The 19,122-nt window shown below is 46.8% G+C and overlaps 1 protein-coding gene across 1 annotated transcript; it reads left to right on the top strand.

The window, feature by feature from the left end:
- On the top strand, positions 1-17,749 carry LOC133359928 (zinc finger protein 135-like). The gene is made up of 5 exons (XM_061578489.1): positions 1-833; positions 2,795-2,853; positions 4,606-4,686; positions 6,917-8,979; positions 9,077-17,749. The coding sequence occupies exons 1-4, from the start codon at positions 16-18 to the stop codon at positions 7,657-7,659; spliced, it is 1,701 nt and encodes a 566-aa protein (XP_061434473.1). The 5' UTR covers positions 1-15; the 3' UTR covers positions 7,660-8,979; positions 9,077-17,749.
- Positions 17,750-19,122: the final 1,373 nt, after the last annotated feature.

Genomic DNA, 19,122 nt, shown 5'->3' with positions numbered 1-19,122 from the left:
TAACCGCTTGTCCACATGCAGGAGAAGATGACCGCAGCCGACGAGACGAAGCTGTCGTTCGTGGCAGGCGACTGGTTGACGATGGCCCAGTCCGGTCCGGAGACGGCACCGCGGCCATTGCTACCGCAGCAGCCGGATCCGGCGCCGGTGCTGCTGCGGTGCGACCGGTGCCCGTACTCTGCGCCGGACGCCGGCTTCCTAGAGGTCCACCTGCGGGCCCACTCGCTGGAGCGGCCATACGCATGCTCCGAGTGCGGCAAGGGGTTCGCGCTCGCCACCCACCTGCGCAACCACCAGCGGACGCACACGGGTGAGCGGCCGCACGCCTGCGACGAGTGCGGCCGGCGGTTCGCGTGGACCGGCGGCCTACGGCGGCACCAGCTGGTACACACGGGTGAGCGGCCGCATGCGTGCGACGAGTGCGGCAAGGCGTTCGCTCGCTCGGCCCATCTCCAGAACCACCGTAGGACCCACACGGGCGCGAAGCCGCACGCCTGCACGGAGTGCGGCAAGGCCTTCACGTGGCCCGGCGCGCTGCTGCGCCACGGGAGGACGCACACGGGTGAGAGGCCGTACGTGTGCACCGTGTGCGAGAGGGCCTTCGCGCAGTCCGATCACCTGCGCAACCACCAGCGGACGCACACGAGTGAGAGGCCGCACACCTGCGACGAGTGCGGCAAGGCCTTCTCCTGGCTCGGGGCGCTGCAGCGCCACCAGCGGATACACTCGCGGGATGGGAAAGGAAGGGCCGAGCTGGCGGGGGAGGCCGTGGGGACAGGTGATCACCGCACTGGTGCCGCTGTTCCTCCTGTTCCTCCTGTTCCTCCATCGGAGCAGGAGAATGGAGGAAGAGGATAAGGAGGAGGAGGATGAGTGACGTGGGGATGAAACCGCTCCAATCCCCACGGCTGAGTCACAGCGATTAGACAACTCCTCCCTGAGCGGACGCATCCTTGAATCGTTCCGATGCAGCGTCGCGACTCATTTGAATACGTCGCGTCTCGTTTGCAAGGATTGGTTAAATTAGTTAGGTTTTTGTTTGCCGTTTTGTTTGTGTTATCTGCCCTCTTCTGTACTTCGGCAGTACAGTTTTGTTAAGTTCTTGTGTGTTTTGTTGTTACATTTGCCTTGCCGTTGGACTATCATGGTCGCGCCAAGAGTGGAAATCTGCGATTTGCATATCATTTGCATATAACCGATGTTCGCACGCACGGTTCAATGCTTTTTACGTGAGTGTAGGAATATATTTATAATGTTGCAATTACATTTTCGTGACCATAGTTGAGTTGTAAATACCAAGATTGAATAGGGGACTGTTATAACTGTGCCTCATCTAGGTCGACTCAGCCTCAAATGAGTACCTGGTGCGGTGTGTAGTAAACATTGCCACTGGGGAGACAGGAGGCCAACGGGCGTGGTGCTGGTCACCTACCTCCTCGTGTGCCATGGTCGGCCTTCATACGTTCAACTCGCTAATAAAACTTGCTCCAAGAGTTTATTAAGGCTATACAGGGGGGTCTTTGTAATAATGGTTATGGATGGGGCTTTGGTTAGAGTCCTAGTAGGCTAGTTTGGTTAGGGTTATAAGTCGGGTTTGGGTTGGGTTAACTGCGATGTGTTGCATCTTACTCCTTTCCTAATCCCTAATCACGTCGGTTGAATAATGCACGTGCGGCGTTATATGTTTGCTGCTTGTCACAGAGGAGTTGCAGTTCCAGGCCAGACGCCAACCTGGTTAATATTTCTGGTGTGTCATAACCATAAAACTCGAACGCTGTCTACTTCCACAGTGGGCGTTAAAAGATCCCATGATTTTATTCAACAACAGAGCAGGCCATGTGTGCTGGGAGTCGCGGTCCAAATTTGCCAAATGTGATCAATAACCCACAAATTACTTATTTGGCTAAAACCAATAGACACATCGCCCCGAATGGTAGACCCATGCTCACTTGCAGGCTGGTGCTGCATTTACAGGGACAGCTGCCATCGTGTGTGTTGACCTTTCGCACTGTACGTAGCCAACCGTGCTAATCGGAGGTGATTTAAAAGTGTTTAGTTCCCAGTGGCGTCTTAATATTGGAAGGAAGAGTGTTGCAGGTGATTCTCCTCTACTCCTCTAGGCTACATCGTTGCAGGGCATTGGAATGGTTGAGATAAGCCGTGACGTAAGACGCTTAGAGTTGCCAAGACTTTTTTCAGCGCCAAATAAATAGGAATCCGTATCTCTGCAACCTTAATGTATGAAACACTTGAATAAAAACACTGCACACAGTTTTTGAATAGCATGGGCTCTGCTGCTGTGTTTCAATATATGCACAGCAAGCATTACACACACACACGAATAAAATGAAAGCAGGGTTATTGTATCGGCAAAATAAAATCACAGGTCCATCGACTCGTGCGCCTCCTTGGACCGATGTTTTTGCAGTAGCCGTGGTTCTTTTAGCAGGGAGACCCAGGAACTAGTTTTTGACTCCTGTATTTAATCCGGTAAGGCCCGCTACTGAGCTACGTAGCTCTTTTTCAGAAGCGACATATCACAAATGATAGCAGATCAACGAAGTGGCGTATCGTCACGTGGAAATTTATAGCAGCCATAGACTTGAAACGCATGACGTTGATTCTAAATGTGGAGGCGAAAAAACCAGAGGACCCCGAGAGATTTCCACGTGACCACGGGGAGAGAGACACACAAACTTCAAATATAGAGCAGCCGTCAGGGTTGGGATTGAACCCACCACCTCTGGTATAGCAGGCGAGGGAGTTAACATCTATCCACCGTGGCGCCCATCAGCAGGATGTGGCTACTAAAGGAGCACTCCCAAGAGCGCGACGGGTCGAAAACCGCGATGGGTCGGCAACCGTGGCATTCGCATGCGTTGCGGCTCTTGAAATAGAGTTGATCTACGATTATCCGGCTGCTTCCAACATTATCTGGCGGTCCTGGGCCAATTCGGCAAAGCCGCTCCAAAGGCTGTAACCAGTCCAGCGACCGGCACCACGTGTGCGTGGCAAAATAAGTAGCTACGATTGATTTCAGTGTAGAATATTACATACGGTACGTTATACACTAACATCATTGACATGCTGCACCCACATCTCCCCCTCAAGGTCCCTAAGATCTGGGGATGCAGATCTTCTATGAATTTCCAGGTCAAAGTTTTGGTCTATGGGTGACCGAGCTTTTTCACGTGTAGCCCCCAGGCTATAAACGCTCTTCCATGAGATATCAGAATCTCTTAGTGTGGCCTTTTTTTTTATTGCGCCTTAAAAGCTATTTATATTTCGATTTAAAGCTTTTGTGACTGCAGGGATTCATCTTCTTGGTTCTTTCGGTAAAGTCACGTAGAAGGGAAATAATAAAAAATAAAACATAAATATTTTATTATTATAAAACCAAGAAGAGCTATTTATGCGCTTACGGTTATTAAACTTTAGTTAATTTAGTAAATTATTCTAAACATGTATTAGTAATATAATTATTTTTTATGTTGAGTGTCTGCCGCTGCTGTGTCCTTGATGAAAAGCCGCTATGTAGATGTAATCATTATACAACTCAATGAAAATACTGCACGTATTAATGCATTATTCGTGACTTACATACGTATCTACCCCTCATCAGTGCTTACCAAGGCCGTAGCCATGGAGTCAACATTGGGGGACGAAATCTTCCAGGGGGTCTGGGGGTCCCAACCCAGAAAAAAAAAAAAATCTAAATTCGAAAACTAATTTCCTGCCTGAAATATTTAAAAATTCACTAACACATGGGATGGACTTTTTATTTATTACAATAATGTCTAATAGTGTATTGTATTACATTGCTCTGTTTTAACTTTTTTACCATTTCTTGTTTCATTGTATGTAATGTTTGAGATTAGGGATGAATAAAGTACAACCATAATCATATAAACAGAAATCTATGCATTGATTTATATCAAGACAAGTCCAGATATTGTGGCCAAGGTTTAGCAAATTGTTGTTTTTATTTACATAGCATAGCAATTATTACTTTTTATTATTATTATAGCAATATATTGGGGGGACATTTTGAGCATATTTTAATATTTTGGGGGGGGGGGATATGTTCCCCCCCAAAAATATTATAATTACGGCCTTGGTGCCGACCTTATAACAGACCAATTCAGACATTATACTCTTAGGTTTTTCGTTAAAGTCACGTAGGTAAAAAATTAACAACATTTAATTGAAATAATAATAGAAATAAAATAATAAATCACGACGAATGTAATACAATACACATTTGCTTAAGACAGTAAATCTAGCCGAGACAGTAAATCTAGCTGTGACGGTCCCACCTGATGACGGAGACTTGTGTTGCCTCTGAAACGTCGTGATTTATTATTTTATTTCTATTATTATTTCAATAAACTTTGATTATTTATTTTTTACCTACGTGACTTTACCGAAAGAACCAAAGAGTATGGATCCATGCAATCACGAAAACTTCAAATCTAGGAATAAAGTAGTTTAGCTGAGATTGCGGGTGACGTCATGAACGCCCTTCAACAAACAAAAAAAATCACGTTCGTCGACGTCATCGCGCGAGTCTGAATCACGCGCGCGCGCGTGACGTCATTGCCATAGGCGGTGACGTCACGCGGCCCAGGCAAAGAAGGAGTTGGCGCCTCGCGTCTGCCAGGGAGGAGAAAAAAACCCCAAAAAACGGTGAGGATCACGGACAGAAAGACACACAGAGAGAGACACACACACAGAGAGAGAGAGACACAGAGAGAGACACTCACAGAGAGAGACACTCACAGAGAGACTCGGCAAGCAGAGACGAGGGTTCTGCAGACTCGTGGACTTGCCTGGCGACATGAGGCCTAGTTTTTCGTGTTTCTCGGGACGCCTGTGCTGATATTGTTGTTATCGTTGACGAAGAATAATGGACTTCATCTTCATCAACCCAGTTGTTATACCTGCCGCCGCCGCCGCCGCTGCTGCTGCTGTTCAATAATAATTGAATTAGTATGTATCGCAAGTTGTCATATCCGTCCACCCATAACTGTTTATACCCCCTTATTCTTGTACGGGGAAAATTGAGTTTTTCTCCCTTGTGATGGGACTTTGTAGAATGAACGTTGAGATTTATAAGAGGCACGGGGTGACCAATAAGGTCTGAAAAATTGGTCTGGAATAAGATAGGCACTGATGAGGGGTTGACAGGTTTGCTATACACTACACCACTATACACTACACTATACACTACACTACTATACACTACACTATACCATACCTGTCAAACAATATGGTTTACCCTGTATTCCTGCACATGGAAATTGAGTTTTTTTTAGGTCCATACGCCGTACGGCCGTTTCGGTACGAGAAAAAAAAACTGTTCCATTTATTTGTGTTTTTCTCTTGTGATGGGACTTTGTAGAATGAACGTTTAGATTTATAAGCGGCACGGGGTGACCAATAAGGTCTGAAAAATTGGTCTGGAATAAGGTAGGCACTGATAAGGGGTTGACAGGTATGCATTTGTCACTCCGCTGCTAGGTGAAATTAATACCTCGGGTTTTATTTTTGGCCCTGAAGGATGGGGATGGTTTAGTTTGTTGTATCTGTACGCGTGGTGGCTGATTCGTTTGTCTTGCTTGTACTTGGCACTCCCATCGTGTTTGCGAGTATTGTTGTTGTAAAGTTCTGACCCCATGGCTCCCTTACTGTGAGACAACAAATAGCTTCATAGATCATCGGATTCCTCCTGATTCTGAATGTCTACCCCACCCACTCCACCTCTTTCATCTCTCCCACTCGCCATGCCGTGTCGCTCAAGGGTTGTTGTTAGCCCAGGGACCGGCAACCAAAATAACGAGACATTTTTCGCTTTAAGAATTGGGTAACAACAATTCAATATTTAAATGCACTGCTAGGACCAGCAGCAGTCTACAGCAGAGTCTCCAGCAGAGTCTCTAACCACTTCTCAGAGAGTGAGTGACTAACAGCATGTCCACAGCACACATAAATAGCTGTTTTTCATAAGCAACATGGCTATCATAATTGATAGCTCAACGAAGTGGCTTATGGTGTGGACATTTATTGCAACCAAATACTTTTGAATGTGTGATGTTGATTCTGAATGTGGAGGGAAAAACCAGGGGACCTGGAGAAAAATCCATGCGACCACAGGAAGAACATACTAACTCAAAATATACAGCAGGCTTTCTGCCAGGATAGAACCCACGACCTGTATACCAGGCGAGATAGTTAGCATCTAGCCACTGTGGCGCCCCTAAACTATTTAACATGTCCTCTGGGCCCGATGCCATTTCGCCTTTTTTTACTACACAGTTCAAAGAAGCCTTTCGTGGCTGTACAAGTAGAATTTGCATCTGGTACAGGTGCAGTACCTGTACCAGATGGAAGAGTAACTCCCCACTGATAAATCATTGATGTATGCTGTGGACATGGTGTTAGTTGCTCACTCTCTGAGAAGTGGTTGGATACTGCTGTAGACTGCTGCTGATCCTATCAGCCCCGATTGTATTGGACAAAAAATTGCAGACGAATGACAAGCATTTATTAAAATACTGTTATGAATTGTGCATGTGTGTGTGTGTGTCTGTGGGGAGCGGTAGTGTAGCGGTTAGCACTACACCGTGATGAACCCGCCAACCTGAGTTCGATTCCCACTCATGGCCATCACCAGTGACGATTATCAGAACCGGTCCTGGGTCTCCTGGAGGTCGACTCAGCCTTAAATTAGTGCCTGGTGCTGTGTGTAAAGATGGCCACTGGCGAGACATAGACGGCCGGGCGTGGTGTTGTCCACCTACCCGCTCATGTGCCGCGCCGTCCTAAATGGGTGCTCGCTAACAGCACATGCCCCAACTGTCTGTTAAAGGCTTCATGGAAGATATTTTTTCCTTTGTGTGTCTGTGTGCCGAGACAGGAAAGATGAAAGAAGAGACGAGGATCTCGTGTCCTGTGTGCGGCTTGGTGCTGGTGAGCCAGCCTGTCCTCGAGGACCACATCAAGCAACACGGCAGGTGGTCCAAACCCGCGATGCACCAGTGCGAGGAGTGCCTGTATAGCACCGACAACCAGAGCAGACTCAACATCCACCTGAGGATCCACACGGGTGAGAAGCCGTACGTGTGCACCGTCTGCGACAAAGCGTTCACGCAGTCGGGGGCGCTGCACAACCACCAGAGGACGCACACGGGCGAGAAGCCCTACAAGTGCACCATGTGCGGCAAGGCGTTCACTCAGCTCGGAGCGCTGAACAACCACCTGAGAACCCACACGGGCGAAAAGCCCTACAAGTGCACCGTGTGCGGCAAGGCGTTCACCCAGTCGGGCGCCCTTCGTAACCACCAAAGGACGCACACGGGCGAGAAGCCCTACAAGTGTTCGGTGTGCGAGAAGGCGTTCACCCAGTCGGGGGCGCTCCACAACCACCAGAGGACCCACACGGGTGAGAAGCCCTACAAGTGTTCGGTTTGTGGCAAGGCCTTCACGCAGTCGGGGGCCCTGCACAGCCACCACAGGACCCACACGGGAGAGAAGCCTTTCAAGTGCTGTATGTGCGGCAAGGCATTCACCCAGTCCGAAAACCTGCACAAGCATCAAATCACCCACACCAGTCTCCTGTTCACGACCTTAAACTTCACAACTCACGCAATCAAGAATTAGGTTAAAAAAAATTACAAGCCGTGAAGGGGGCACGTGACAATTATTTGAGATTTAAAACAAATTATAGTTCGAGATCTAATAATAGGAAGGAAATTCGTCTCGTCAAGAAATTCAACGTGACAGTTAAAGCAGAGGTTGGGCATCTTCAAGCTCTGACATTTGGAAGGAAAACATAAAAGGCGACATTTAATATTTTCGGGAAGGAGAAATATGTTATCGGAACGTTTCTGAATGTTTTCCAAGAACGCGGGAATGTTGCAACCAAGAATTGTATTGAATGGCCCGATGATGCAGACTGGAGACCCGGAGTAAACATTCTCAGGTTTGGTTTGCGAACTTTGCTCGATGTTTCACCAAACCTTGAATTAACGAGGCAGATGGGTAGGGCCCCAGCTTGGAGCAATTCTTCCAGCTTAGTTTTGGCTAAAACAAAGTGGCGGCAACCGACATCTCGATTGAAACGCACCTATTGTGGAAAGCATTTGCTGTCGATTTCAATTCAAAATTATTACTCACGTGATGGGATTCTGCACGAACAGCGCACATACCATGCTGGCCATTGGAGCATGTGATTGCCTCTTTTTAACTGACAAGTTGTGTTTCCCATTTTTTTAAACACTTATTGGGAAAACCTTAAAAAGTCTACATCTTTGACACTCGTAACTGGCTGGCGATGAGAATTTCATAAGGCACAGCCTTAGTTTCCTTTCCGCTGTTTGATGCCAAATAGCGGTAATCCTTGCAGGTGCGTGGAGTCTTTTGGGAACACAGACATCGCAAATAGTTGCGATCGATGGGCGTCGATTCACGTGGCCATGTGGACCGCTGACAGAGGAAGGACTATGAGGATTCTCCAACGTCCTTACCCGCACCGAGTCGGAAGACTAATTTCGCAGGAGGGTCTTGCTGTGGGAGGAAACGGGGGAAAACCCACCTGTACAAGAGGTGAATGCTCAAACTTCAGAGAACACATGCTCAAGAGGATGTGAAAATTCGGCAGACGATTTCAATCTTGCAAGACGTCTCCACAGCAGTGTCTCTCTGCTTAAACGTTTTACGGGATAGCACTCGGCTCCATTTGAGTGACTATCTTAACAATGACCAGAGTGCTGGGCGGCTAAGTTGGCACAGTCGGAACTGGAGTGTCTCCCGTTGTCTTTGTCTCCCCGCTATCGCCCTTCACTCTTTCTTCCTCGCACAGTCGATGGAAAGTCCACATAGGGTCAATCACTGTTGAGTTCCCACACAGTAATAATTTTGTTATCTCTGGAAGCACGCGACGGACTGCGCTTGTTTTCCGGTCGGGAATTGACCTTAGGAGTTTAGTGAGTATGAGTTACATAGCTCAGTGGGCCTTACACCTGGTAAAATAAACATAGAGTATGAGTTACACTATGTTTATTTTACCATGTGTAAGGCCCACTGAGCTATGTAGTTCTTTTTCAGAAGCGACCTGGCCACAAATGATAGTGCAACGAAGTGGGCTTATCACGTTGAAATTTATGGCAGCAGCCAAATATTCTTAACGCACATTTTTTAATGTGCAAGGAAAAACCGGAGTGCCCGGAGCAAAATCCACACGGCTACGGAAAGAACATATACAGGCGTCAGGGTTAGGATCTAATCCATGACCTCCTGTATACCAGGCGAGGTAGTAACATCTCGTCACCAGGCCAGTGCAAGAAGTGAGTTGCAGACAGTCTGGATAAAGATTAAAACCCGGGGTTAATATGCATAGCTAAGCAGTCACCTGGGCATGAAACCAATGTAGAACAAAATAGGTGTTTGGAGGATGCAGTGGCTGCATTCCGTGGGCACTGATCAATCATAATTTGTTGAACCGAATGGGCAGAACAGACTGCAAGGCAAACGATATATACGCGTGAACACTGGGCAGGATGATTAAATTCAACTCCTGAATTTGCCTAAAGCAGTGCATGGCTAGAATCAGTTCTGACAACCACGGTGGATTTCCAAATCGAATCGCAACATCAACAAATCCTGATGCTTTATCAAAATCGTAACCTGGTGGGGGCTGGCAGGGTAGCCGTGGCGGGATGATTACACGTCTAGTTTATACTGCGGAGAAAACCCACGGGAAAGAGACAATTTCTTGGAGAAAGTCTTGAGTGGCAGAGAATCACTCTGCGATGGTAGAGAAAAGCCACTCGTGGAAAGAGAGTACCCAAGACGTTCGAGAACACCCATGTGCGTGCATGTATCTTGAGAGAAGGACTGTTGAGCTCCTGACAAACTCTTAATGGGCTAGGAGACGCTCACAATCTACGGAGGAATTGCAGTGAATTTCCTCAACAGAGTGCGTAGACGTGTCGTATGGGCAATACCTGATGCGGAAACCCCAGAGAGAGTGAGCCCCTGGCCTGTCACAGACGAGACCTTTCTCGGCTCTCTCCACCAAGCAATCGCCAAATTCAAATCCACCGCCTTCTGTAAATGGATGAGGATGGGTCGGGGTGGAAAAAAATTAGTGCAGCAGGCTGGAGACAAATGGGTTTCCCCAGAGCTCAAGGCACTGGTGAACTTTGATGACTGCAGCAGTGATGAGCCTTAAGAAGAAAGAAACTGGACTACAGTTGTCCATTTTATCGCTGCCAAATTGGGAGGGCTTCATGTTCAACTCTTCGAGCCACACACTTGGTTAAAAGCCACATGTTTAGCTTTTCAGCTGGCTGGTCTAGACATGGCTGAGAACATAATTCAATGGGGTGGTCACATGACACACCCGCAAGTCGTATTGGGAGTCGCGCCTTCCTGCTTGTTTCGAAAGCACACCTTTGCGCGTCTTTTAAAAACGATCGGATTCTTCTCCAAATTTCTGGAAAAAAACACAATGGCAACCAAACAATTTGGATGTATAAGTACCCTTTGAGTGGGACCGCATGCTGCAAGGAAAACATGTTCATTGAAACAAAAAGAGAGCGGTCACCCTTCCAACAAACCCATGACAGGGCCTGGAAGAGCCTCACCATCACCGTGTAAGAGGTGAACACTGGAGTGCTTCTTGACATATGGAAGAAGAGCTCGGAGATCCTGGAGAAATCACCAGCGCGCAAGAGGAAACAACAAACACTGGTGGAGGAAAACCCACACGGACGAGAGGATGCCTGAGCCGTAGCGGATTTGCACACCCCACCCCACGGTGTAGAGGTTCGTGGTTTGAACCTGCAACCGCCTTGGTTAATACTGTCGACATTAAGCTGAAATCCATGCTGTCGGCTTCACAGTGGACATCGGAGACAACCTGTGACTTAATTCGAAAAAGAGCAGGCCACGTGTGTGTGTGCCAGCGTCACGATCCAAATTTAGAGCGGTGACTCAACGGTTGACCCAACTGGGCAGAATAAACATGTGGCAGCGGCGCGCCTATTTTACCGGCAGACTTTACTTGTACGCGAAACGCGGCGCCTCCGTGATAGGCCCTCTGTGATGATAAATTGGCGCGAAATACCAAATGTGATGACGATCGGTTAAATTACACTCTCGCTCTGGCACCGGAGCTAATGCAGCAAAGTCTAGATTTGTGGTCGCGCATGGAGACGTGTGCCATGTCTCGAGATTCCGCAACAAATGTGAGTGTATCGTGTGTGCAGTATATTTTTTACGATGAGGTGCGGCCGGAAACTTCATGGAGAAGTTTGGTCATAGGCAGAAGAGAAGAGAAAATGGGGATGGCAGGAGGAAGCGAGCTCCTGAACCACGGAGGGGGAATTCTAGGTCCATGAGGTCAACAGAAGAGAAGGAGCGCCCATTCCCTTTGAAAAGAGACTGACTTTAGGTGTTAACGGAACATTCACAACTCCGGGGGAAGATAGACCTGCCGAGCTCCTGGGTAGGAATTGAAGCAAGCTGCCCGTGATAACACTGGTTTTCTCAAGTGTTAGTGAGTGGATAGTCTCAACCTGGTGACCTATGAGCGCACAAAAAAAACCGCAAGAACATTAAGTGAGTTGACTGAATTCCAGCTTCCCGGTCAGTGAAAATATTGGTTTGGCTGGAATGCGACAAACATTCTCAGTGGCAAAGCAGGTGGGAAAGTGCTGTCGCCAAATTGTTTGGATCAGATGTCATTTGAATGGATTTCATGAGGTAGCTCTGTTATATCCGCTTCTGTGGGCTGGAAGCAGGAGTCACGTGAAGGGTTTTTACTGGCAACTGTGAGAGACGATCTGCGTGCGTGGATTATTTCGTCTCACGATGCCGATGGCATCCGATCGGGATGAACTGGGGGGTCGGAAAAGACTTAAAAAAAAATGAAAGGCCGGCATAATAGAAGAGGGCACTTGCACCCTTGGGTGAATGCCGCGTATGATTACATTTTCTTCAGTTTTTACTGAAAACATCGACAACCGTGGAATCCCGTTCCAAGATCAGCGTGCGTGTAAAGAGCGTCCTCTCGTTAACCGCGCGATAAACCTTTGTGAAGCACGTGCCACGTGGCAGCACGTGGCAGCACGCGCCGGCGTGAAATCTGTTCCATTGTAGACCTGAGCTCTTCACAGCCACACAAGGTGGCTTTTTCTTTCACTGGTAACAAGACACAAAGGAAGCCCAGCGCCAGGGCTCAAACCTAGGTTCTCAACAGTGAGCGCCTTGATGTTGTATGACGGACATCATTTTAGCAATTCATCTTATCTCATATAGAGTATGTATATATAATTCAATACAGTATAATATCACAAAGTGTGTTGTGCTATGCTTGCAGTATAATCACTTGCTAGACTCGAATTGAGCAGTGTCCTGCATTGGGTTGTTTGGCCAAAATCCTCTTTGCAAGATTGTTTTTGCATCTGGAATTACACCCGAAGTGGCCACATAGAAGAACCAATTGTAAACCTGAGAAGTCCCACACGTGGAGACATCTCTTACGGAGGGGGGGCGTACAGACGAGCCTGCGGGAAAACCTGTCTCGTTGCTCCGCCAATGCAGATTAATCTAGGGCTCTTATATGGTTGAAAGCAACTCCTGGTGGTGCCACATCTGGGACAGATGACGCATCATGGACAATGAACAAAGCTCGTGGGAGACTGCACCCCAATGCTACTGGCAGAACGTATTGCTAGTAGGGAGACTGGTGATGGAGCTGTATATTTGCGCGTGTGTGTATGTGTGTGCGTATGCAGTTGAGCTGTAGTATAGTGGTTTGTGCTTTACTATGAACCCAGTAGCTATAGAGTAAGATTCTCGGCCACAGCTAACGCACAGTGTCCTAAAAGTGCCCTGCGTTCAGGAAGACTTGAACACAGTTTGACCAGGTGTAAGGCCCAGGACTATGCAACGTAGTAGCTCTTTTTAAGAAGCGACCTGGCTATCACAAATGATAGCTCGCAAAGTGGCTTATCATGTGTAAATGTATAGCAACTAAATACTCTGAACGCATGATGTTTATTCTCAATGTGGAGGGAAAAATCGGAGGAGCCAGAGAAAAATCCACGCGATCACTGGGAGAGAGACACGCAAACTTCAAATATACAGCAAGCGTCAGGGTCGGGATCGAACTCACGACCTGCATACCAGGCGAGGGAGTTAACATCGAGCCACGTCCGGATGACCACACCAGTCAATCCAGACCTATCGAAGAGGGTGCCCAGGACCGGTTTAGATATCGCTTGGCACGGATGTGATGTGGTAAGCCTTGGCCGTGAATCGAACTCGGGTGACCAGGTTCGTAGTGCAGTGAAGCTATCGTGCCGCTGTATTCGCTCTGTGTTGCCGTATGTTGAACTTCTTTCGCACCGTATGTAGCCAAACATGCTCATCGAAGGTGCGGGGGAAGGATGAATTCGCTCGTTTGAAACATTATAATGTTCAGTAAACTCTTAAGTGAGAGGGCAGACAATCGGGGTTAGGGTTGAGCATAGAGGGTGGGTCCTAAGCTGAAGTTCTTGTCACGTACTACCCACGTGACCCTGCGTCACGTTCCACACCAGTGGTGTGAACACGGACAGGTTACAACGTAAGGGCACGTGGAGTTCACTCGAAGCAAGTTAAAACCAGTATCCAGTGTAACCCACCCACCCTTGCTCCCTGGTATTGCACGTGTGTATAGTTCATCGTGGGGGGGGGGGGCATGAACCCGCTGTTGTGTGTGCGGTGTGGTTAAAAACTAAACTTTTATTATTTTACCAGGTAAGGCCCACTACTGAGCTATGTAGCTCCTTTTCAGAAGCTACCTGGCCACAAATTATAGCCCAACGGAGTGGCTTTTTGTGTGGACCTTTATAGCAGCCAAATACTCTCAATGCATGTTCTAGATGTGGAGGGGAAACCCGGAGGTCCCGGAGAAAAATACACACGACCACGGGGAGAATATGCCAACTCAAAATGTACAGGTGTCAGGGTCGGGATGGAACCCACGACCTCCTGCATACCGGACGAGGTGATTAACATTTTGCCACCGTCACATCCACAGACATATGTTGTGATTTGCGTTCGTATTTCATTCGTGTTCTGAGTTCTTTGTCTTTCTATCGTTTGTCCAAAATGAATGTGTGGGCGCCATGAAAAATAGCTCGGCTGTCAACTCTCTCCACATTCGCTTGCCCTCCGCAGCCTTTGGCCGGTCGATTTTATTTGTTTGACGCGGGTAAATAAATATTCGGCCTTCAGCTTCTTTTACCAGAATGACCCGCCGGAGGACCTCGATGGAATAAATATATTATATATGTAAAGTTACAGCAGCTTATAACTCGTAACGTTGCAGACACTTGAGCATAGCAAACACATTGGAGGAAAACAACGTTCAAGTAAAACTGGAAGATGATGCACATCATCAACACTCCGATTAGCATGTTTGGCTCCGTACGGTGTGAAAGAAGGTCTTCAGCACCAAGTCCGTGAACTGCACGTGCAGGAATGCAGTGCATGATCAGAAATATAACACCAAATTGTGCGAATTTCGCTCACCGGATGTGCAAGACAAGTGGATATCTTAAATTAAGGAAATATATTTTTTAAAAGGCCCATTGTACTGTCGAGTAGTTGTCTCTGTAATCACGTTTGTCATCTTCTGCATTTTTGTTCCCTTCACACCCTGTGAGGTGATTGTGTAGTTGCCTTTTATTGCCACGTGACCAAACCATTGCAGATTCATTGTATCATTATTCAGAGCTGTCAACGGTGGTCTGTGAAGCTCACCGTTCTAACGTTTCGCAAAAAAAATTCAACAGTTTTGCAGGGCCCCTTGTACCACCGTGCAGTGGTATGTATTCGCTGGTGGTGTGGTTATTGCCCCTGGAGGAAATTGCACGTTACCATGACGAGCATTTGTCTATCTAATTTGTACAGCTGTGGCAGGTGTTATTTATTTTACACATCCTGGAAAGATGATGGTGGGAGTGCTGATGACTTTTGTGATGTTTGTGGTTATGATGATGATTATGGTGGTGATATCATGAGGGTGGGAATAATGGTAATTTTAGTGGTGGTGATAGTATAATGCTAGTGGTGTTGATTATGTTATCGGTAAATCAACCACGGCTGCGATTTCAACTCGCACTCACAGAAGCGACTTCTCGTCCGTATTTTGTGGTCAAAAGTGCACTTTATTTTACTTGACCACTCGCAGGAGCCCACGTGTAGGCGTTTGCTCATAGAAATCCGTCTCGGGAGGCGTGTGTGTTGAACTTCTTTCGCACCGTACGTAGCCAATCACTAATCGGAGGTGCGGGTGTGCTGGAGGGGCCTGGTTGTGATGTTCCAGCCAATAACGTCTGTACGATATTCTGACGTCAGAGGGCCAGTGAGTGGAGAGGTTGCACTCGCCAATTCCCATCACCCCTGTGTGCATGTATGTACGTATGTTGAACTTCTTTCATGCCTTACGTAGCCAACAGTGCTAATTGGAGGTGCGGGGGTAAGTACAAAAAACAACACAACAACAAGCAGTTCTAAAGAAATTAGTTTTTCAATCCAGATTTAAAAGTGCATAGCTCCAGTGAATTACTAATATCGGAAGGAAGAGCATTCCAGACGGCCATAGAAGCAGTGCATCTGAAAGCATGCAATGCAGTGACCACATTTATTCGATGGCCAGCCAAAAATCGCTGCTGCTGCTGCTGCTGCTGCAAGGATAACTGGAGTTAGTGTCATGGTTTATGCTCCTTTTGTGGTTCATTTGTGGCAAGCATTTGGCGTGTGTAATGAGTGCGACCCTATAATGGCATTATCCAGCAACGGTGTTAAATAAGTTAAGCATGCGTACACCCTCTCAGTCGCGTGCTGTGTGTGGATGGCCGTATTAATAGGGGTTCGCTAACAGCACTTGCTCCAACGAGTCTTTAACAAGTCGAGTTGGGCCCAATTGTGTATTATTAGCAGAGAATGGGCCAAATTGCTGCCTAATCAAAGAATTGTTGAATTTGCCAAAAAGAAAAACTGCGTGGGCTTGAGAATAACGATTTTAAAGTTACAAAAACGAAGTTTTACGGAAGTGGTTCATAATGACTGTCACAGAACTGAGGGTGAACCACTGATATTTTGGGGTTATGAGTTATCTCACCGTGTCACCGAGTGTAGTACGTTTGGTTATCTTAGTCCAGTCACCGTTGAAAGCGACGCTTTCAGCGCTTCTGAAAGCGATGCGCGATGTGTTGACCATCTTATTTTCAATGGTTAGATACCACAGGAATACTACACGAAAATACTTCCAATGACCTCTTGTCTCACGCTTAGCCACACGTCCTGTCACGGATAACTGTACGTCGCAGTTAAATATGTTCAACGTTCATGGTTGGAATATTGCCAATTTTCAAGTAAAGAAAGGTTTACTTGCGAACAGGCCTCTTAAGTACGAATGGATCTACTTGACTACAATTATGGCCAAATTGGGTTACCGCCCTAGTTGTAACTTTCTGACCCTGTGCCCCTATAGGCCATAAAGAGCTTCATAGCTCATCAGATTCCTCCTGCAGTATAAATATTATTCTGTTTTCTAAAGCAGTTTATGCACCAATGTTACATTTAGTAACGACCATATTTTAGGGGTGGAATGGTAACAGATTCATCACCGATGAATATGGATTCGCAAGCTCACTATACGTGCATCAAAGTGCGTGTTTAAGTATCGGTGTGTTTTTATTTATGCATGCTGTGTCAATGGCTCCATGCTCCGCATACAACCACTGGAGGCGCTTTTCTTTCACCCTCTGCGATGCTTAAAACATTAATGAATGGAATCAATGTTTTCAAATGTACATGTCATTATATGAACCTTACGGGGGTACCATAGCACCCCGGCTTTCGCATAATGTCCACGATGCAGTCATTTTTAGTCTGTTGATGGTCGGCGATGCGGCAATCGACTCATCTCGACGAGCTGTACACGGAGTAGCACCGATCTCGGATTGATTGGTACCCCAGTCGCGGAGTTAAGTACATCCCTGGAAAAAAAATTCCCAGAAATAAAATATTTAATTTGTACCCCGGGGTACCGCCATAAGGATCATATCTTGGACTGTTGCACGAGGTGAGTAGCCAACGGTATGTAGTGGTGGTCGTGGTGAGCGGTAGTGCAGCGATTATCAGCTGCCCTACGAACCCGGTTACCCGAGTTCGATTCCCGCTTGCGACAACACCAGTGACGATTATTTAAACCGGTCCTGGGCCTCCCCTAGGAAGACTCCGCCTCAAATGAGTACCTGGTGTAGTGTGTAAACATTGCCACTGGGGAGACGAAGGCGGTCGGGCGTGCTGCTGTTTGCTAACAGCACTTTTCCCAACAGTGAGGCTATACGGGGGGGATCTTTATCTGTGGTGTTGGCATTGTGGGATTATTCTTGGCTCTTGTTAAAGAGGCAGGCACCACACTCGGGATGGAAAGGCGAGTCGTGAGAGACGGTTGAGAGGTGGTTTTGTCGGGTTCACGAAATTGCGAATTTTTTTATCTCGTTGGCAAGTAAGAGACATTTTATCGACTTATTTTTTAACTATATTTTTTGTGGTGTTATCTGTATTCACGCCAGCACATTGCATGCGTTGGTTTCTTAACTTGTATGTTGTGGAAACAAATATATATATAAGCCAGCTTATATTACCGTGATAACCAAGATAAAATAAAGTAGCTTTAAAATTGGCCTGTGTTTGCTTGAATGTTGTTCTGAGCATAACCTTTCTGGGATGCAAATCTCAGTTATATTAAATATGTACATATCTATGTTTAACTTCTTTAGCACTACATACAGTGAGGGAAAAAAGTATTTGATCCCCTGCTGATTTTGTACGTTTGCCCACTGACAAAGAAATTATCAGTCTATAATTTTAATGGTAGGTTTATTTGAACAGAATAACAACAAAATGCAGAAAAACGCATGTCAAAAATGCTATAAATTGATTTGCATTTTAATGAGGGAAATAAGTATTTGACACCCTCTCAATCAGAAAGATTTCTGGCTCCCAGGTGCCTTTTATACAGGTAACGAGCTGAGATTAGGAGCACAGTCAAACCGGCCTGGGTTCAGACAGCAGCCTGGGTTCAAACACAGCGGCCTGGGTTCAAACAGCAGCCTGGGTTCAAACAGCAGCCTGGGTTCAAACACAGGTTTAAATTAGTGTTTTATTTTTGAGTGTCTTTCCTTGACTATGTAGATACAGTGATACCTCGGTTCACGAACTTAATTCGTGAAATGACTCTGGTCGTGAACCGAATTGGTCGTGAACCGAGGCACATTTTCCCATAGGGTTAAATGTAAATCCGGTTAATCCGTTCTGACCTTTTTTTTTGGTTTTTGAAGCACAAAAATATGAAACAAATGACAATACACATTACTGTAACACTGTACAGTATAGTAATGTATAAAGAGATAACTCTAACCTTGCTTGAGATGACTTCTGGCATGGAGGAAGGCAGGTGGGAGGCGGGTGGGAGGCGGTTATTGTTTGGAGGGAGAGTCCCCCCTCCATAAGGACATCAGGGGGATCTCCTTCAGGGGTTTCCTCTCTCCTTTGTCTCCTAGCTGCAGGCTCAGTTTTGCTGAAAAATCTGTCCAATGTCACTTGTCTCTTCCTGCGCTGCATAACCCTCCGGAATTGAGAGACCACATTATCATTCATGAGATTTAACACTCTGTTCGTGACAGCTATGTTGGGGTGGTGCTTTTCAAAAAAGTCATGGCACTCATTCCATTTTTGCATAATGGATTTTATGGCATCACTGCTAACCTCCCTTTCTTCCTCAGTGGAATGCTCCTCAAGAAGTGCCTTCTGTTGCTCACTGTGGAGTTCAGAAAGTTCTTTCGTGGTCAGCTCCTCCCTATGTTCCTCAACAAGCTCTTCCACATCAGCACAATCAACGTCCAGACCCATACTCTTGCCCATGGACACAATTTCCTCCACTACCTCTGCATCAGACCCTTATAAGTCATGTTCACGTTCAGTGACACATTCTGGCCACAGTTTCCTCCAGGCTGAATTTAGGGTTCGGGGAGTGACCTCTTCCCAGGCTTTGTC

Source organism: Lethenteron reissneri, chromosome 66 (assembly GCF_015708825.2).
Source record: "Lethenteron reissneri isolate LAM-NWPU_2019-01 chromosome 66, ASM1570882v1, whole genome shotgun sequence".
In the NCBI taxonomy this organism is placed as follows: Eukaryota; Metazoa; Chordata; class Hyperoartia; order Petromyzontiformes; family Petromyzontidae; genus Lethenteron; species Lethenteron reissneri.
This window is presented reverse-complemented; position numbering and strand designations above follow the sequence as displayed.